The sequence below is a fragment of the Heteronotia binoei genome, chromosome 8 (genome assembly GCF_032191835.1).
Source record: "Heteronotia binoei isolate CCM8104 ecotype False Entrance Well chromosome 8, APGP_CSIRO_Hbin_v1, whole genome shotgun sequence".
Taxonomy (NCBI): Eukaryota; Metazoa; Chordata; class Lepidosauria; order Squamata; family Gekkonidae; genus Heteronotia; species Heteronotia binoei.
This window is the reverse complement of record NC_083230.1, coordinates 7,861,090-7,882,924: the sequence shown is the minus strand read 5'-3', so window position 1 is coordinate 7,882,924 and position 21,835 is coordinate 7,861,090. Positions and strand designations below refer to the sequence as shown.

General features: G+C 41.3%; 1 protein-coding gene across 2 annotated transcripts in view; it reads right to left on the bottom strand.

Moving 5' to 3' along the window:
* Window positions 1-206: 206 nt before the first annotated feature.
* PUS7 (pseudouridine synthase 7) overlaps window positions 207-21,835 on the bottom strand; it is a 52,560-nt gene continuing 30,931 nt past the window's right edge. For both annotated transcript variants that reach the window (XM_060244713.1, XM_060244714.1), the window contains 5 exons: window positions 11,987-12,113; window positions 7,854-7,955; window positions 5,737-5,866; window positions 1,969-2,060; window positions 207-1,143 (listed from right to left, as the gene is read on the bottom strand). In XM_060244713.1, coding sequence (XP_060100696.1) covers window positions 1,007-1,143; window positions 1,969-2,060; window positions 5,737-5,866; window positions 7,854-7,955; window positions 11,987-12,113 — 588 coding nt within the window. In that variant the 3' untranslated portion in view covers window positions 207-1,006. The remainder of the gene's footprint in view (window positions 1,144-1,968; window positions 2,061-5,736; window positions 5,867-7,853; window positions 7,956-11,986; window positions 12,114-21,835) is intronic.

Sequence of the window (21,835 nt, the reverse complement as noted above, 5' to 3'; positions counted from 1 at the left end):
AACATCCTGCCTATCCACTTCATTGGATGACCTCAAGTTCTGGTATTTTGAGACGGAGAAAATGTGGCAGGTAAAATGAGTTTAGGCTGGATTTAGTGTAAAAGTAGTTTTCCATAGCAAGCTTGTATGTTCTTGCAGAGGTATGAATTTTTTAGCCAATATTGAAAAGATATGGAAGGAGACAATAATGCACAAAAGATGAGAGATTTCCATGTATTTCTATTATTTATTAAACAGAGAAATGAAAAACAGATTTTTCTTTGTTTGGTTTTTTAAAAAATTAATGAACATGCAATATGCTTGCTGTCAAATTCAGACAGACAAATTTAATCCTGTCCTTAAAATTTCCTGTTTATCCATTGCCAGCAATGGACAAGCCATAACAGTTGGAGCTGAATGGCATTTGTGGAGGATAATCTCTTATGTGGTTTGTTTACTACATTACATGTCATGTAGTACAAGTTTCAACAGGTCATAAAAAAGCACTATGTTTAGTAAAAACTGTAACTCAAAAACAGGTGTACATATCATCAGATATGAACATTCCACTGACAAAATCAGATATTAACATTCCACTAACAAAATCAGCTTGAAGCACAAATCCTATTGGCATTCTTAAGGCTAAATATATCTGTTTGCTGGATATAAATATGCATTCTTCAGCACCTTTTCTAATTAGCATTCTTTAGCTACAGAATTATGCATGCTTTCAATCAGTTTTCATTGGTTCCAAACATTCCTAAGGATCTGAAACTGCTAACAAAGCCATGCATTTTCTCATAAGGAACCAGTTATCCTGTGCAAACTGCCCAGGTATCATGTTTACTCAGAATGCTTAAAAATGAAAGTTCCATGAACGTTGCAAACACCATCTTACAAAGAGCCTAAAATTGTGTACTGTAGTCTAATACAAAAATATCACTTTTATTAGAAATTACTTTAAAAGAAGTACATAAAAAACCAGTATCATATATCTAAATATTTATTCAGGCACTGTACAAGACCTTCAGCGTAACCATACAGTATTTAGCTGTGTCTGGTTTTTTATGCTTGTGTCCATTTTCAGTACTTCTCGAATGGCCATAGTAGCATATGTAGAGGGTGGAAGGGAGAATTCAATTTTCAGAGCCTTGTATTTTCCTTCTGTCATAAGTAAGCCAAAGATCAATTAGGAAATCATACAACAACTTTCTATATAAATCTCTGCAGTCCTGACGTACTAATTTCCTTCCAAAAAGTAACACCAACATCAACCAAGTTTTATTAGTTATTTACTATGGAGATGAATTGAAGTTCCATTGCCTATTTATTCACGTGTGATCTCACAGCTTGTTTTAAGGTTGTGAAGAAACTTCTTCAATAATGTCTATAAGCTTATTAAACAAAAGAGGCTGCAGAAAACACCCTACTCCCAGAGTCCCTTAAGTGGCTAGAAGGAAAAGTGCATAACCCACACCATCCATTAGGATTCCATAGGCCTATGGTGCAGATTCCCTCCCAAGATCTGATCTAGATGAAATCCACACCCCATGAAAAAGATAGAACACTTGTGCTGTGGGCTGTCTTATCAAAGGTGATACATACAAGTAAAAATGGTCCACTGACAAGGGAACATTCTCAATACACTCACACTGGCTTCTTTGCCACTTCTTTACTAAATCTAAGTGTTAAACCCATCAGTGGAAGATGCTTGCAGGAAAAACAAAAATGAAGGGAGTGCATCTCAGCCTTGCATGCTCTTATCTGTGGCATCGGACCAAACTGGTTTCCAGTTCAACTTTCTTTCAGAATCCCACTTTTGTAAAAGGCTTATTTTGAAAGACTTCAGCCCCCCCCCAATATAAATTCAGCAATCTGAATTGCTGCTTAAAGCGGAACTTCTAATCTGTCAACCAATAATGACTTTACAAACACTATCTAACCATAATAATATGCAACATAAATACTAGGAAATATTTTTATTCTTACCTGTTGCAATAACTGCAGGTGGTTTTCCTTCCAATTTATCTAAGTCAGTATTAAACAACGGGATTTTAGGATCATCATATGCAACCATCTCCCTTTATTAAAATAGAAAGATTTAAAATATGCTTGGATATGGCAAGAACTCTGTGTGTGTGTGTTAGAGATTATCATGTTAGGGTAATACCAGTCTAGAACTTTTTCTTATGCAGAAATTATATTCCTCAACCAGCTGTCAAGTAAGACATGAGAATTCTGGCATATTAACATCTCAAATTTTTATAAACCAAGTAGTCTGCATTCTGGCACCTTATTTGTTTTTGAACTACTTAGACTCTTCTTCGCGTGTGGTTAATGGACACTATCCTAAACTGGGTTCTCCATTGTCCTATTATTGCACACAGATGATGCTGTAGTACTACCTCATACCCAGAAGGGCCTCAAGCCTCTTCTATCTGCTTTTACATCTTATTGTGAAAACTCTTTATTTGTAATTTCTGAAAAATCTAAAACCTTGGTGATCTCAAGGCCATGGAAATGTTTTAATTGGTGCATAAACAATAATGTCATTTCAAATATCTGGAAGTCCTCTTTCAGCATAACAATAGCTGGACAGGCCTATCCATGACTGGTAGGTTTTTCTATGTGAAGGGCAAGCAATTTGTCCCCATGACCATGCAAGCTTTTAATGTCAAAGTCACACCCTAAATATTTTATGAGATCCCTGTCAGGATTGGCTCCGATCCAATCCAAATACCTTTATTGGCATAGAAATAAAAAGTACAGCATAGCAAATTTACATGGAGTTTCAGCTATAAAAACCAGTCAAACATCAAGAAGGGGAGCTAGTCTTTTGCTTCCTGATTGTTACGGCAGCCAAAAGGTACTTTGCAACCAGGCTTGTGATTTGGAAACATTGGTCAGATAGTAGAAAAAAATTAACTTTGCTTCAGGTAATCCATAAAAATTAGACAGAATAGCTTTGATTATACAGTCCCTCACTTCCCCATAAAAATCACAATAAAGTAAGACATGGGCGACCGTTTCAAGGTGCCTTCCCTTACATGGGCAGATTCTATCCTGATAAGGGATGTTGGCTAACCTCCCAGACAATACTGCTGAGGGTAGAACATTGAGTCTTGCTAACATAAGAGAGCGGCGTAACTGGGGTGAAGTATCCTGGGAAAGGTAGGCAGAGGCAGCCCATGATCTGGGAAGAAACCAAATGCTAAAGGGGAACAAGTTTTATGTCCAGAAGAACAAAGGGACTGTTTCTCAATATCTAAGATCCTCTGTTTCAGAATTCTGAATGCCTGCAATCCCTTAGCAACCAAAGTTGTCCAAGGGTACGCCTATGGAATGTATTTTCTTCTGGATCTGACTATACCAAATGGATTGGCTTCTTTAATCAATATGTTGAGCGGATCCAGAGTAATTTTTGTGGCATAGCCTTGGAGTGCCAAACTGTGTAAATTAAGCATCCATGTGCCTGGAGACGGGAGAGCACCTCCTAGTGACCAAAGCTTGGTTATTGACCTTCAAATTCTGGTTATGCTCTCACTTTAGAACAGAACCTGAGAGCTATCCCCACCTGCTACTGTCAGACTCATTTACATCTAATTGGTCAACCTCAATACTGAGAAAAATACAATCTATCAGTATCTCCTTTGACTCCCTGTTCAGGTTAGAGGAATACCAAATATTTAAAACTCTAAGGCAGAGGATCCTTGACACTGAAAAACGAACTCTCTGTTCCAGTATTACTAGCTCCCCACAAGAAATGGGCTTACAGCCCCATCATTAAGTAGAGCTTATATGCTTGCATGCTTTGACACATAAGAACATATGAGAAGCCATGTTGGATCAGGCCAACGGCCCATCCAGTCCAACACTCTGTGTCACACAGTGGCAAAAAATTTTATATATACACACACACTGTGGCTAATAGCCACTGATGGACCTGTGCTCCATATTTTTATCTAAACCCCTCTTGAAGGTGGCTATACTTGTGGCCGCCACCACCTCCTGTGGCAGTGAATTCCACATGTTAATCGCCCTTTGGGTGAAGAAGTACTTCCTTTTATCCGTTTTAACCTGTCTGCTCAGCAATTTCATCGAATGCCCACGAGTTCTTGTATTGTGAGAAAGGGACACTTTACCATCAACATTATGGCAGATTTGCAAATGTTCCCTATCCTGAAAGGACTCATTTGTATAGTAGCAGGAAAACAGAATTGATTTCTCGCATCTTGCTTAGTTGTGAATTCTATGACAAAATACAGGATTTCTAAAGTAGCCCTCTTTGGATCAATAGGCATAGTTGCTCAGATGAGAGACTTGTATCCTTTCTTCTAGCATATCTCTGCCCCCATATTACCTTTGCAGTGGTGAGGTTCTTCTCTACTGCGATGAGGGTTAGAGAATACAAGGTTAAAGCTCTGGTGGGATGACTGTCTGTGTGTATTTAAAGTCTATGATCATTATGATTTTTTTTTTAATTCTAGGCCAATAAAGGTTTTGATTGATTGATATTCCAAAACACTTTGAGCATCATAAGTCTGCCCCAAGACTGGCCCAAAAAAGAGATAGACTGACAAGATTACTTGATTGTCTTCCTTTCTGTTGAAGCAGCCAACAGATGGGTGGAGAAAAGATGAGGCTGTGGGGGCAACCAAAATGGTTCCTGACTACTTGTGTGAGATTGAAATAGCGCAGATAGCACAAAGGAGGCACCAGAGACAGAATGGATGTCTGCCAACCCACTTTCCTCTCGATCTGAGGCCACTGGAAGGCGCAGACACAGGGCCAAATAGGTGGATTTAGGGTGGGGCTACAACAGCTACACTCTTCACATGGGGATGTCATAGTTCAGCATCTTAGCTGCCATGCTTCATTTTTTCCCTCTGATTTATAATTTTATTAGATTTTACCTAATTACAGCAATGTAGTAGCCATTGTTAAATAATATAACTTGATACTATCACTATTTACAAACAGAAAGAAAATTTTCTAAACTAAATTGAATTCTTCAAGCTTATAATATCAAGTGCTAGAAGATTAATATAAGTTCTAGCATATGATACAGTTCTTAAAAATAAATCATTGAGTGGTACAATGTATTGCTCGGTAGGATCTCCTGTTGAGTGAAGAAGGTAATCACCACGAACCAGAGGATTACAATTTTTTTCTCACAGAATGATGCTGCTGCAGAATGATGACAATGAAAAGCTAACTTACAATAAATGAAGTACTCCCAGATATTGTTATACCAACTTTGAAGTGAGGGTAGTTTTGTATCTTTCCAAATTTTGGCTAGTAACGGTTTGGCAATTGATAACAATTACACAACCATTTCTTTTTTATACCTATCAATACTATTTGTGCTCCAGTAGTTTAATAATATGGTCTCTGGAGCCCTTGGGATCTTTATTGAAAGCACCACCTGTGTCTTTTCAATCATTTGTTGCCAGAATGTCTGTATTTGGGGACAAGACCACCAACAATGTAGGCGCTGCCATGTTTCATCACCACATTCTACCTGGGTGCAGAATTTTGTCTTTTGATGCTTCACAAATTTCTGCTTGCTGATCTCCAACATGTGTTTTGATGGGGCCTGGCACATCCTAGATTAGGCACACCAGAGGACTTCATACACCCTAGAAGACTGCAACCCAATCTGTTTCAAAAACAACACATGGCTTGCAGCCCCCAAATCCTCCTATGCTCGCACATGAAACCACTTGATTCTTTGGTTCCTGGCCATTGTATACTTACCAGGTGACACTCTGAGGTCGAATTATAATCTTTCTGTATGCACCAGATAATGAGTAGTCTCTAATTTTATGTTTCATGTTGTTGATATCAAGATTATCAACTGCCAATATTTCCCTGTAAGCTTCTCCAACTGCAATAAAGCATATATATATTTACATATAGGATGGAATTTACTAAATTACAACCAGTTGCAACCAATTAACTTTTGCCCTCAGGATTTTATTGGAACTGCTGTCTTATAACACTGAAATCTACTCAAAAGGAGTGAAAGTGTAGCATTCTTTTAAACAGTGGGGGTTTTATGCATGCCTGTTTATTTACAAAAAAATCTACTGCCTAGCCAAATTCCAATGAGCATTACCAACTTCTTTGGACATGACTTGCTCCTACATTCTATTTACAGTGATATCGGGGACCAGTTCTTTGCATGCACTCTCTCTATCCCATCCAACCCTGATCATACATAAACAGCAGCTATTTATTTATTTAGGAATTTATATATGCTGCTTTTCTTCCCCAGGGCTCATTTTGTAGCAGGAGCTCCTCTGCATATTAGGCCATACCCCGCTGATGTAGCCAATCCTCCAAGAGCTTACAGTAGGCCCTGCAATAAAAGCCCTGTAAGCTCTTGGAGGATTGGCTGCATCAGTGGGGTGTGGACTAATATGCAGAGGAGCTCCAGCTACAAAATGAGCCCTGTTCTTCCCAATGGGAACCTAAAATAGTTTATGTCATTCTCACTTCCTCCATTTCATCCTCACAACAATGCATCTGCGAGGTACTTTAGACTGAGAGAGTGACTGGCCCCACGTTGCCCAACAACACTTCTGTGGTAGAGCAGGGATTCAAACCATGTTGTCCCTAATCCTAGTCCGATGCTTTAACCAGTATACCACACTGGCTATCTATCAAATGGAAATCCTGCATTGACTTCAACATAGTCTCCCAGGTCCTAAATACAGAATCCATGTGCTAGCTACTTTGGCAACCCAAATCTCTTTCTAAGGAGCTGTATGTGTGATGAGGGGGAGGTACAGAGGGAAGCATGTAAACTCATAACACACTTTTGATCTCACTATATGAAGAGAGTCAGTAGGACAAGAGGCTACTACAAAGATATTTCCCTATGTCCTAAGCTATAATCCAGGGGTCCTCAAACTACGGCCCGCGGGCCAGATGCGGCCCGCTGAGGACGTTTATGCGGCCCGCCGGGCTATGGCAAAATCAGACCGGAAGTGACGTTCGACCTAAACTCGCGTTAGCAACGCACACTTCCGGCACTGGGCTGAGGCGGCGGAGACAGAGTGTGAGGTGATACCGAGGTGAGGTGAGTTCCCAGGCCGGGGTGTGTGGTGTGGGGAAGGGAGAGAGATGCAGAAGACAGAGAACTGACGGCCCGCGGCCTTGTACAGTAACTGCAGTCCGACGCTCCAACAGTCTGAGGGACAGTGAACTGGCCCCCTATTTAAAAAGTTTGAGGACCCCTGCTATAATCCAAATAGTGTTCCTATGTAGGGAGGAACAATTACCTTTTGAAGTGTGCTAACCACCCCTAGTCCCTATTAAATCCAAATTTGATAGTATCAAATCTATATATGGATTACAATTTAGCAGCTTCTCACTAGACTCCCCCACTAAAAATCTTATATTTAAGTACTGTAACTTTTATGTTATTATTGAACATCCAGGGTGGCTGAAATGTTCCCTCGGGCTTCTAAGCATTTGTTGCTTAAACTTGTTATGTCAATAGGATACAGTTCTGCAGCACCTTTAAGACCAACGAGTGCTAATGTTTTAAGCATGTTTTAAGTTTTTTAAAAGAAAAAATCTTTGATTGAGTTTGTCTGTGTACTTTATAAAGTTTATATCTCTGCTACCTGGCATTACATTTTATGACAAGTTCTTATTTATGTCAGACCCCTGTTTTAACTTCAGGCTTTTATCACCAGCTTTCTTGGGCCATACGTTCATTTTTTGTTATATTATTTTGGGTGAGGAGACGGACAATGTCATAAAAGGTAGTGGTTTGTCATATGATCCAGCCACCAAAACACTCATCCAAAATATTTCAACCTAGCCAAATCTGCCACATCAGCAAAGGGTAGAAAAGTTCTTACTTTTATGCTTTGGATAGATAACATCAAATCCAGGCAAGGGCATCACCACATCATGGATTGTGTAACTGTCAATATCTGCTTCTTCAATATAAACAGCGGTACCTAAAATAATTTTTTTTAAAGTCATGTTCTAGTAACATAGTCTTTCCTAAACATTTCTCCCCCATCCAAACACTGCAAAAGCAACAAGATTCAAGTGCATGAACAACCATTAATCAGTTTTCATCGTTTAATTCTGACTCGATCATCATTTATCAAATTTTTGAGGTCCGTCAATGTCTTGAGGACAAAAGGAGATTGAGGAAGAATCGCACTGCTACAGGACCAACCCTAAATCAGACTTTTCCCTGCAGCCGCTGTGGCCGGACCTGCCTGTCCCACATTGGTCTTGTCAGCCACCAGCGAGCCTGCACCAAACGTGGACTATTGCACCCTTCTTAAATCTTCGTTCGCGAAGCCAAGCCGAGAGAGAGAGAGAGACAACTACCAAAAAAGAGTGGGTGGGTGGGTTGAGGATTTATAGATGTTCACCTGTCTGAACAACAACAGGATTTTAGAGGATCTCTTCCAAAGGGCTTGTCGGTAGTTTGACTACCAAGGATCCAAATGCTGCCTTGTGTTGCATTGTATTTTTAAATTCTCCTTGACTTGCTGATCAATTTCATAAACTGTATCAAGGCTACTTAGAAGGCATATGAATGGAAAAACAATATTCTGGATGGTTTTTTAAAAAATTGGATTGAACCCAGACAACTATGAGCAAAATTGCAAAAAAGATTTGTGTTGCCTTCCCTTTCTTTCCACAGCTTCCTGGACACCCCCTCCCCCCAACACACTTACATTCTTGAGGGCAGGGAGATCTTGGGAATGGTGGCAAGCTGCAGTGAGAATGGGGAAATGGCCTCCCCCAAGCCTTATGTGAACAAAGCAGAAGCTGGCACAAAAGGCAGGAGGGGAGGTAATTTCCACTAGTTGCCCTCTCCCCCTTCCATTTTCAAGGGTCCCATGGCCTTCAAGAGCCAATGGGCTGAATTCTTTCACAAGCAGCGATCTGCTCTCAGATGCAGCACACTGAACTATTAAAATGTTAACCTATACCATACCATACCTTTAATTGCGTAACAGCTGCAAATTAAAATACACAGAATATAAAAATTTAAACATTGGAGATAAAATCAAAATGAAACCGAGCTTACAGATGCATTCATACATGGTCAGATTTAAATATAAGGATGTCAGCCAAAAATTTTGCCACAGCCTCGCTAACCTCCCCCTCAGAATCGTTCAATAAATAATAACAGGGTGGCAGAATACACAAATCTGGGGAGAAAGCAAGCTTGCAAAATAAATCTTTATGGAGATTGTGATAAAAGGAACAATCAAGCAATATATGCTGAATTGAGTCTGGAATATTCACTCCACAGGAACAGAGTCTGTCGCCTAAAGGGACTCGATGATATCTCCCTTGTAAAACTTTGGAGGGAAACGCATTTTGTCTAGCCAACATAAATGCCCCGCGATGGCTTGGAATGGTTAAGTCTGATAGATAATGGGGCATTTTGCCGCAGAAAGCATAAAGACCTAAGGAAGCTAGGGAGAAAATATAAGGGTCTGTTGGATGTAGTTTCATTTCCTCCAACTCCAACAGTCTCAATTTAATACATCTGAAGATATATGACTCATGAGAAGTAAAAAAATCATCAACCTCTAACCCCAAATGGTTAAGTCTGGACATAAGAACTGCTGAGCAGGATGAAATATATGAGTCTCTTTTCATACAATCAAGAAGGCTGTTAGGATCTGTTCTAAAGTGAATTTTGAGCCAGAATAGAAACACTGCAATCCAGGCTTTTGTCTCCACCAAAGACTGACCCACTTCAGAGCAGAGAGAAAAGTAGGAGACACATTTTGGCATACCAAGAATGAGGCTTGAATGCCCTCCACTTTCCTGGTAAATGCTGAGATCCATATAGGGATACCATAGATAATTTGGGCTAGCGTTTTAGCTTTGAATACCTTAACTGCTGCCAGAACTAACTGGTTGCCCCTTGCAAAAAAAAAAAACCTGTTTAATTTGAGCAACCGAACATTTAGCCAAGTTGACGGTGTTGTTACAATGTGAAACCCAGCTTAACTTGTGATTAAAAGTGATCCCCAAGTATTTAAAAAAAATTTGTTTGCTCAATTGTTGAGTTGCCAATAAACCATCTCTGTGGGCGCCAGCAATTTGAAAAGACAACTACTTTAGATTTGGCATAATTGATAGAGAGTGAATTACAATTACAGTAGTCATAGAAGGCATTCAGATACCTTTGCAGGCCCACACTTGTGCAAGAGAGGATGGTAGAATCATCGACATAAAGTAATAAGGGGACCGCTCGGCCTGCTAGTTTAGGTGGATGACCATTAATAGGGTTCAAAAATTGTACCAGGTCAGTTAAAAATAAATTTTAAAAGATGTGGGGCCAGCACACAACCTTGTTTAACCCCCTTTAACACTGGGATTTTGCTAGTCAAGTCACCCCTAGAAGAAAATTTCACTTGGCAAAAAGTATTAGAATGAAGTTTCCTCAAGAGAAACAGCAGACAAGGGTCCATTCTCAGGTAACCTAGCTTAATCCATAGTTGGGCTCTATCTATTGAATCAAATGCGCCCTTCAAGTCAATGAAGGCAGCATATAATTTTTTTGTCCCGGTATGCATATATTTTTCAGCAAGGAAGGCCAGAGCGCAGCAATAGTCCAGAGCAGATTTGCCTTTGGAGAAGCCAGTTTGTTCAGGACCTATGATGTTGCCTAGACGCATCCAGTCAGTTAATCGGAGTTCTAAATGTTTGGCATACAATTTGCCCACTATAGATAATAAACTAATGGGGCGGAAAATTTCTGGTAACTCCAACCCCCCCTTTTTGTAAATCGGGATAATTATAGAATCAAGCCAAGAGTCTGAGATGGAGCCATGCAGATCAATGAAAGAACAATTCTGCGAGGGGCAAGAGCCACCAATCAGCAAACTTTGTGACTACCTCAGCGGGAAGGGCATCAGGGCCAGGTGCTTTACCCACCTTTAAATCCTTCAATAAATCACTGATTTCCTCTAGAGTTACTGAAGGCCAGACCGGCATATTAGTAACTGTGGGGTTTGCTAAGATAGGAGGGGATACACATGGAGCAGCAAAAATGTTAGAGAAGTAATCAACCCATGTTTGCGCAGAAATATTTGGATCAGTAACAGAATTGTTTTTTAGATTACCCGAAATAATTCTCCAGAAAGCCTTATTATCATTAGATTTTATCGAGTGGTAAAGTTGGTCCCATTTATTCTGAAAGAAAACTTTCTTTTTGGATGTAATAAGCTCCAGGTAGGCTGTCTTACAAGCAATATAGGCCTTAATTTTTGTTGGGTCTTTGGAGTGACAGGCCTCTTTAAATAGTGCTCTCAGTTCTTGTTTCCAAGCTAAACAGTCTGTATCGAACCAGCTAGAGAAACTGGACCTAGACAAGATCACAGGTTTAGCTTTAGCACTGCAGTAATCAATTAATCATGAGAATCCTGAAAGGACTGTATCATCTGAATTGGAATTTATGATTAAATCCCTTAATCTGCACAGTGCTTCAGAGCCAAAGAGGGAAGGAGGGCCGGAGACCACTTGATTTTTTTTTAGAACATTCTCAGAGGCCTTCAGAGATTGGGAATTAACCTATTTTGAACTTTTGAAGAGAGCCAGTTTGGTGCAGTGGTTGAGTGCATGGACTCTTATCTGGGAGAACTGGGTTTGATTCCGCACTCCTCCACTTGCAGCTGCTGGAATGGCCTTGGGTTAGCCATAGCTATTGCAGGAGTTGTCCTTGAAAGGGCAGCTGCTGTAAAAGCTCTCTCAGCCCCACCTACCTCACAGGGTATCTGTTGTGGGGGGAGGGGAGGTAAAGGAGATTGTGACCGCTCTGAGACTCTAAGGTTCAGAGGGTAGGGCAGGATATAAATCCATCATCATCTTCTTTATTTGAATTTTTCAGTCAATTCTGCAATCACAGTTTGCTCTTAAGTTTTAACAAATGATCAGCAGGCTGTACCAAAAGGCTTTACAGACTGTCTGCTGCATGCTCCTGATGTGAAAGTGTGTTAGGCTTTACCTCCTTTCAGTACAAGATCCCCCGGCACTGCTCTGAGTCCATATTCTTCTATTCTTTTGCTCACCATATTATTCCACACATAACTCTGATAACTATGAATGTACATCAGACGATTATTTCTTGGGATCTGTGTAGAGGGGAATAAAAAGGTTATTCAACCGTGGACACCGTATTCAAATGGAAGTTATATCGTTAACAACTCAGGTAATTAGAAAGTTGTATCTTAATATGAGAGCACTGCTTTCCAGGAGAACAAAACACTGGACTTACCATGCAGAATTCTTCTCATCAGTGGTTTGGAAGGTATCCCTGTATGTGTTGTGCCTTATCTTTGCTCTTTGGGTGGGGCATGCGCAATTTTTTTTGCAAAGTCTTTCACTATCCTGAGAAGAGATCTGACACCCCAGTTCATATCTTCCCAAGCTTCCAGGGGAGACAGATCTACTTATAGTGTCACAATCACATAGGAAAAAATTCTCCCTGAAGACCTGTTGTGACTGACAAGGTGACCATCTTATTAGTCACATCCATAAAACGATCTGATGAACCCGGATGTTGCAGGAATTTATCAAAACTCCCCTTCAGAAATGGCACGTTAGGCACACTTAAAGATTTAAGCAGTATTTTGATTTATTTGAACAAAACTGGCAGGGAAGGGAATTTATATTGACATAGCGTTTGGGATTTGGAATTGGTATACAGAAAGTTACATATAATCACGGAATTGCATCTTACATTGCTGAATAACAAGAGATGTTTTTAGACTTAGGGCTGTTTAGCTTTCACTAAAGGTACAACAGATGTTACAATGCTTTTTCTTAGATTTTACTGGTTCTCGATTTCCTCATTTTTCCCTTTGAATTTTAATATTTGATGTTCACGCCTTCATTGTGAAGGCACTTAGCTTTATCCCTTTTTGTTTAAGAATAGGATTTTCCTATTAGACCCTTCTCTCTGGCAAGGCTGTTATTATCTTCCCTTTAAGATCTGGGCTTTTGATGTGTTTAGGGCTTTTCAATTCCACTTCCAACCAGTTGCCAAATCCTTACCTTCCAGATTGACAGTCTTTTCACACTGGATACTAAGCTTAAAGCTTGAGAACTAATTCCCCTCTCAAATTGTGATTCTTTGTTTTACACACAGAGAGATGTTCATACGATTGGAACAGTCTTCTCCAGAGTCTATTATTTTTCCAAAGTCACACCACACTGGCCCTGAAACAGACACTGCTTTTTAGACTCTTCTCATACTAGAGAGTCTCTCAACAAGCCACACTCTCTTCTTCATCCACTCCCAACTGCCTGTCACCCTCTTCCTGACAGTTAGCTGCAGTTCTACAATAACAACAAGCTCCATGAGCTGTCAATCAAGTCACTGTTCCAAGCAGCGCTACCAATAAGCACGCCTCTGCTTGCTGTCCATCACACCCGTCAGTGGAGATACTAGGCTGAAACATCGGCAAGAAAACAATCTAATACTGTCTCTTTCAACTTAGAGAATTCCTTTTCGATCCCTCCTTCACCAACTGGGGCAGGGAAGAATACCTTCCAAACTGTAATAAATAATAATAAACTACTGCTGAGAAGGAACTTTCACAGTAAGTTCAATGTTTCATCCTCCAGCAGAGGGGTAAGGTATCATTGTACAGGATATTGAAAAACTCTATTATCCCACATGGGGAAAAATGAAAGGGGATGAATTAATGAACTACTTTATTGAGGAGACTTCTGTCTAAAATAGCCACAACCAAGGCAAGCTTGTTTAGTTAGTAGTACCTCATCAAGGGAGAGGCTGAAACATGTCATTGTCCTACCTATGCATGCAATAGGATACATTGGTGGAGAGAGTTACATATGTAATGGTCACTCTAGGGGGGAAAAAGTAACCTTTGAGGTGAACATGAGATGTTGACTGTTGTAAGCCAGGGAAATGTATGCTCTGATGCATCTGTGTTTTACAATGATGCCCATCTTTCTTCTGTTGTTGAGTGAGAAAGTGACCAATAAGACTCAAGAGATATGAAGGCTGTTACCTTCTCTGATAAGTATGAGGAGCTCCTCAGACATCTGATTTATGCTAGACCCATTCCACAGTATGGCTGGGGTCAGGGGTCATTTTGTAGGGGGGAAAAGGTGGTGGAGCTCATCCAGGGATTGTTATGCAGCTGCACCTACTATTCAATGGACAAGGTGGAAAGGAGGAGGTGGAACTGTCAGAAAGGTTCAGGAGCTGTGCTCCTGTGAGCTCCCGCTGAATCCGAGTCCTGGCTAGGATCGCTATGGATTGAAGACAGAACAAAACAGATAGCAAGAAAGACAGGTTAGTGCATAAGGTCACACAAACGTCTCAAAAGCAGCAAAGCTCATCCCTGAGCCAGAGGAAAGATAGCTCTGAAGCCTTCTCTACTGAGGCCACAAGAAGCTACTTTGAATCCTCAGTGTAGCAGATCTCAAGGGTTCAAGAGAGGTCTGAGTAGAACTCTCAACACCCTATGGGTGCTGAATATGAGGACTGGCTAGGGCTGTTTCCCTTTGTGAAGGCTGTAACCGGCTGTGTCTAGCAGAAGTGTGTTCTGTCAGAAGACAGGGAACCCATGAAAGTTCATTGCCTGGTGCCAGAGAGTTAAATCTGATGCAGTTTATACTGGACTTAGTGCAGAACCTCTAACACAGCTGCCATAGGGGTGCTATTTTCTTCCTCCATCTCTGCCAATAGAAAACCACCCAAGTGTCTTGGTAGATTTCAAGGGCTAAGGGTTCTCAAAAATCCAAGAGCACCTGAAGACATTTTTGGGCTCGCTATATCACTCTGGTGTAAGCCTATCACCTCCAACATGAAGCAGCAGAACTCATCCCAGAGCAGGATGGAACGGCAGACTCTGTAGAAGGATATCACAGTTCATTGGAAAGATCCCCTATGGCTGCTTTGCCATCACCACATTGGAGAACCAGGTTCCTTTTGGCCAGAGGGATACAATGAAGATGTCTTATGTACTTTCACTTGTATTCCATTAAACCCCTTAACTATGAATAGTGGTGAAGAGAGAGCATAGAGGAGGCCTTTGTGCCATAGGGGCTGAGAGAGCATCCTCATCCTCTGTCTCATTAATATGCACCTGTGCTGGAATTCTGGCATGTTGTTGTTGGTTGGGGATGCAAGGAGTGCCAGGCAGGGGATACTCCACCTCCTGGTCACTGCATGGAAGAATCCAGAATTTTGAGCCACTGAGCCCGCCTGCCTTCATGTTGCAAATTCCTGAAGATGTTAAGCTTGGTGACGGGAAAATGTGACTCTGCCCACTGAAGTAACAGAGTCACTTTTTGTAAGGGAAAGTGAAACTTCACAGCTCCTTGATGGCTGATATAGCATTCACCATCTTTTCTCAGTGAGGATGAGGATATGAGAATTTATCAAAAGTAGAAAGAGTAGTCCTGATCTAACTACTAGATGCTGTGCCTTATTTCCATATTATTCCACTTTCTTTGGGTGACTAGGACCTTTTCCGCATGCTCATTACTCCTGATTTTCTTGTGAGTCAATCCACAAATATTGGGATTGGCTGGGGCAGAGATCTTCCACATGTCTGCCCCGGCCCCCGGCGCATTTTCACCATTCTGGAGTCAGTTTATTTTCTTTGGCGCTTAGCTTAAGTAAGTAGGATTTTCAAGAAAGGGTGCATTCTTCATCAGTGGGACAAAGAAAACCAATACAAACATTACTCAGTAGGAAAATGCCAACTCATAATCAGTTCCAGAAAAACATCAGGGTAAAAGTGGTCTCAAAAGAGCTGGGGGGGGGGGGGGACAGGAAAAATTTAACAAACTTAAGTGAAAACTGAAAACACAAAAATGCACATGGAAATCAGGTCATAAAAAGAAGAAGTATGGGGCAAGAACTGACAAAAAAATCCCATGCGAAAAAATCCTAGGTGACGGCAGCATTCACTGAGTCGATTGGCATCCATGGTGGTTTCCACTCTGAGAGGGTTCAGGGGACTTCCCACCAAATGGGAATCCCAGCACCACTAACTTTAGGAGCAGTGTACTCTGGGAATAACTTATGTTCCCTGAAGGATTTCCCATGGAAAGGCAACTAGAGCCATTAAAAGAGACACAAGTGGAATTGGAACCATGGCACAGTTACTGGGCTGTGTCATCATCACCATGAGACCTAGCTCTTGCACCAGGGACATCTGATCTTCAGGCATAATGTGTCAGAGGGGAACCATTGCTGAGCCAAAAGTGACCCTTTTTTTGGAGGGCGACAGAGGATTGAGGAGAGATGATCAACATCCCCAGATGAATGATGGCCTGAGAACGAGGGTGGCTTTGTGGTGACCTGTGGACCTACAGATGCGGAGGACTTGTGAGGTGAATGGATGTCTCAGAGGTCCTGTGATCTGCATTGTGGCCTGGATGAGCTAAAAGAGAAAATCAATAAAGGCATTTGACAAATGTTTTATCTTGGAATGTTGGGGGGTGGGGGAATAAACTCCATGACCCTGACTTCTTAACTTTCCTATGCAATTTTAATATTCTGTGCTTACAGAAATGTGGGTGAAGGATCCCAGCTCTCCAATTCTCTAGGGATACCGGGCCTTTCCCATTCCAGCAATTAAAATTCACTCTAAAGGTCAGGCCAGTGACCTTTATTACGCTTGATTTGAAAGCAGATGTACAAATTCTGGAAAGTAACTGTCCAAGATATATCCAGGTCCTTTTAATTCAGGGGCAACAAATAGGTTCCCTTTTGTTTATAAATGTTTATAGCCCCCCTAAGCTACCAGCACAGAATAAGAAGACTTTTGGGGAGCTTTTGTTGGATACTCTTGATACCCTGACCGGTCGTTTTCCTAATGCTCAACTTGTTTTATGTGGTGATTTTAATGCCAGGATTGGCTCTGGCTCTGCTGGTCTTCCAGCTGGTGTCAAGACCTTGATTGCAGAACAAGCCTGTTTGCTTGACCGATCTTCCCATGATACGGTTGTTAACAAATCTGCTTTACGTTTTCTGGAGTTGCTGTCTCTGTATAATTTGTGCATTTTGCATGGCACCAAATTTGATAACGACGGTGGCACCTTCACCTATGTGTCTCCATACTGGGCTAGCACCATTGATTATATTGCCATTTCTCCTGCAATTGATTATATTGCCATTATATCGTGTGGACTGCTTTCAAATATGTAATAGGGTTGAGAGTGATCACTGCCCCTTGAAACTTATTTTTAATTTCAAGCACAATATTTATGAGTTCTACTCTTGATCTTCTAGATGGTACCTTTCCCGGGGCTAGGAAAATTAAGTGGTCAGATCAGCAATTTGCAGACCTGGCTCAGGTACTGACAAGTGATGCCCCAGGGTCCCGACGTCAGGCACTACTGCAGTCGAGTAGGGATACTATCAAACTTTTTGACGCAATTGTTAAATCTTTAAAACCGGTGATTTCTACCAACAGACCTTTAAAAACCAGTAACTCGTATAGTAGGGGGTGGTTTTTATCTGGAGTGTAGATTGGCTAGGAAAGAGCTAAGCAACTTTACACACCTGACTTGCCACCGTAAAAATGAAGCATCTGTAACAAAACTTATCTCTCTTAGATCCAAATATAAACATCTTCTTAAACAGAAAAAACATGCGGCATGAATTAGATCAGGCAGTCACGGAGAAAAGAGAGATGCAGTTTTGGGAACTTGTCTCCTTTGGGTTTGGCAAAATCCATTTCCAACTTGAATCTCAAATCTCAGGAAAGGACTGGTATACCCATTTTAGCAAAATCTTTGGTACATCTTCGCCCCTACTTCAAATCAATGGATCACAGAGGCAGATTTCCTCTTCTGAACTTTCTGCATTACCTATTGGTCTCCAATCACTGAATCTGAGGTCAAAGGCCTTATTACTTCTTTAGCTTCAGGAAAATCTCCAGGGGAGGATTTTATCCCTCCAGAATTATTTAAATCTTTTCCTGACTGGTGGTCACCAGTAGTTGCTAAGGTTTTTACCCAGATTAATGAAACCAGCAGATTTCCCTATGGGTGGAAATTGAATATTGTTGTGCTTATTCACAAGAAGGGTGACAGAACAGACCCAAAAAATCACCACCCGGTAAGTCTGTTGAACATCACTGCAAAACTTTACAGTAAATATCTCTTGCATAAATTGGAGGATTGGGAAATCACTAATCATGTGATACTCCCTAACCAAGCTGGCTTTAGAAAGTGCCAAAGCACAGTTGATCAATGTTAAAATCTTTATCAACTAGCCCTCTCGGGCATTAATGGCCCAACCAAAGCCCTTTTTGTAGCATTTGTAGATCTTGCTTCTGTATCTGATTCTATAGCTAGAAACCACCTTTGGCAGAAGTTATCTAGCACAAACAAATGTTTGTTGTTCCTCTTCAAGAACTGCATGTAGACATCTTTGTTAAAATCAGGGTGGGCACTTCAGGTTCCCTAACAAATGAAATTCCAATACTTAGGGGGGTAAAGCAGGGATGTGTCTTTGTCCCCCTTCTTTTCAACCTATACTTAAATGATACAGTACACAGGTTGTCAGATCCCGAGTTTGTTGCTCCTACACTTGGTCATCAGAAAATCTCGATTCTTTTATATACAGATGACATGGTCCTAATATCTCTTACTAAGATAGAACTGAAAAGGCTGCTGTCCCAACTAGGTGAATACTGTAAAGAGGAGGCTCTTAATGTAAACTATACAAAAACAAAGGCTATGGGGTTTAAAAAACAGTCTAAAAATACTCTTGGAGCATCCATGGTATTCCCACTGACCAATGCAGTTCTTTTAAATACTTGAGAGTGACTTTTAGTGAAACCTTAAACTGGAATACACATTTCGATATTGTCAAATCCTCCACAATAAAAATTATAGGAGCAATTCTGAGATTTTTACTATACCAAGGGTGGATGTCTTGTGGATCCAGCGATAAAACTATTTTTAAGTAAGGCAGTTTCCCCCCTCCTTTATGGCATAGAAGTCTGGGGATGGAAGGAACATATTATTTCCAGACTGGAAACAATACAAAATCTGTTCATTAGAAGACTTCTTGCTCAACTCAAGGGAACCCCTGCAGAACTGGGCCTGCCCTCAATCAGAGCTCGTGTTCATATAGCTTTGCTTAAATTCTGGAATAAAGGTAACAGCACCAACATATATAGCAAACAATGTAATCAGTTAATGACACGTAAGGATACGCCCTGGGCTGCTTGCTATAATAACATACTTGTTCGGTACTCTATTCCAGATGATCTATTAGGGGCTTTAATAATTCCAACTTACGAAAATGGGTCTACGAATGTGATGCCCATTTGGATAGTTCTAAAATTGCCCAGTCTAGATCTTTCCCTTGGTTTAAGCTATTTAAAAGAGACCACATTAGGTCCCCTTACTTAGTGAACATCTCATTTCAAATTCTCAGGAAGGCATTCACATCTTTGCGTTTCCAGTCAATGCCAATGGCTCTTCTTAAGGGAAGATATCTTCAAATCCCAACAGCTCAGCATTTTTGTATCTGTGGAGCTACAGTTTTGGAGGATTTAATCCATTATACTTTATTTTGTCCCATGTACAAAGAGGCTAGAGCCAAATTTATTGATAATCTGTTAGGGCGTAAATTTTCTTCTGACACCGATAAGTTGGGACTTTTTGTTATCCTCTACTGATCCATTTGTCACCAATAGAGTGTCTCTTTTTGGCTTGGCTGCTAGAAAAATCAGAGCCAAAACCGCCTCCTTATTTAAGACGTCTATAATTTTATAGTATATTGATATTTACCATAAATGGGTTAACTGGATGTACAACATTTTTAACTCAACTATTTAGATTTTGTCTCAGCATTACGGTGTTATAATATCTTAACAGTTTAAACCTAAATGTTTGTATTTTAGCAATGCATTTAAGGTTGCAATTGTTGCATTATACCCCATGTAACCCATTGGTCTGTTTACTGGACCGTTTTTATTTCTGTCTGATTACTTTTTATGACATCGTGTTTAATCTTATATTGTGTCAGCCAATGGCCATATACAATAAATCTTTTCTACTTTTAGAAGAAGGTACTTCATGACCTGAGATGACCACTGCTGAGACCATCAACTGGGTGTAGACTTGGCAATGGGGGAACCCGAATAGAGGAGCTTCATAAGAAAGGTGTTGGTGACAATATGCAAAAAGGACACTGTCTAGATCTTGGATGCATGAGACCTTCCGGACACACCACATGCAAACCTAAAGAGGCCAAGAAGTCCCCTGTCAGGAGAATCTCCACTATGAGCTGGAGGATTTCCACACCAATCTCCTACTTCTTACTCTCTGAGAACATTGTAGATCTATAAATGGTTTCTAAGTGCCATTTTTCTTGGGCAAAATGAATGGAATAAAAAAAGATTCCCCAAACCATGGCTTGGTTCTGACACAAGTAGCTTGTGGTTTGGAGTCTAAGTTAATGTTGCATTGGCCTGATGGATCCTAGGGAGAAAGCAGACCTGCTATTCAGGGAATAGAGGAGGACTAGAATGCACCCAGCCAAGTTGTATAGTGCACCAAGGAGCCCTTAGGTGAGAAATTGTCTTTGGAGATTAATCATGATTTGTTCTAGGATGACTAGTGAAGTATGGAGTCCCTTTGCTGGAAGGATACTCTAAATGCTGAAAGGAAGTTTGTCTGATATGTTGGATCTCTTCCCATCTTGTTTGGAAGAAGAGGGCACTGGCTTCTTCTTTCCCTTGATCTCCACCAGAACTTCATCAGGTACAGTATCCCAAGAGAATCAAGAGGCTCTGTTGATCTTAATGAAGCCCCCCTGGTACCTGAATAGGCAGAAGCTAGGACCTAAAGAGGTTTTTCTGCCCTGAATGTGGATGCTCTGCACAGCCAGAGGAGGCTGCACCTACTCTGGGAGCAAGGTCTGGGACCTCATGGGCTCTTTAAGGGAACTGTCCTCATATTTGGAGGAACTGTACCCGAAAAAGATGGCAATCAGGCTTACCCTAGAATAATCACAGGGCTGTCATATACTTGCCAAAGCATCCTGGCCATTCAGAGTTGATGGAATGCAAGGTGCCTGCTTGAACTTAGCTGTGGGCAGCTCTACAGATGGGCCCATTCACCACTAGTGCTTTGGAGCAGGAAAGGGCTGGCTGTCCTTCAGCAGGAGAGAGAACAGCAGCAGTAGAAGAGGAGGAGTTGGGGCTGGTAGGCAAGCTGTTACTCCTGCAAAGACTTAGACCAGAGTGGCCTCTCCAGAAAGGAGGAGAAGATCCTCCTGATGCTGAAAGCTGGGCCAGAAGTAACACATTCCCTTGACCACTCCCTCTCTTCCTAAAGTGAAGCCATGAAGTCTGAAGCAGAGTTGGAGTACAGTGACTCAGAATGGCCAAAGGGGGCACAGTATCTAGTTCTGGAGGGCAAGTGCAGAGCTGAGCGCTGGCCCGGAAGAAAAGCTAAAATGGCTGTTCCTGTGAGTACTCCTGGGATCCAGGCCCCTCTGAGGCAAGTCCACAGGTTGTATCTGTGGACATACCCCCCTTTTGGGGGCAAGGGAAGGTGAAGAAGGGGAATCCGTCTCCCCATCTGTGGCACTGCTCTCCCCCCGTTCTTTCTTCGCGCCTTTTCCTTCTCAGATCACACTTAACATCCTTCAAGCTCAGACCTAATGTAGGGACAGAGAGTTGGATAAGTGAAGCCCTGTTCAAGATGGTGGCAGGGAGTAAAAAAGAAAGCCCCTCCTGGTGGTAGAAAAAGTTATCTCCTCCTCACCCCCTTTGCCTTGTGAGTCCCTTCCTTCAGCCAAGGGAGATGGCCGGGCCTTTCACCATTAGTACTTGCTAGGGCCTAC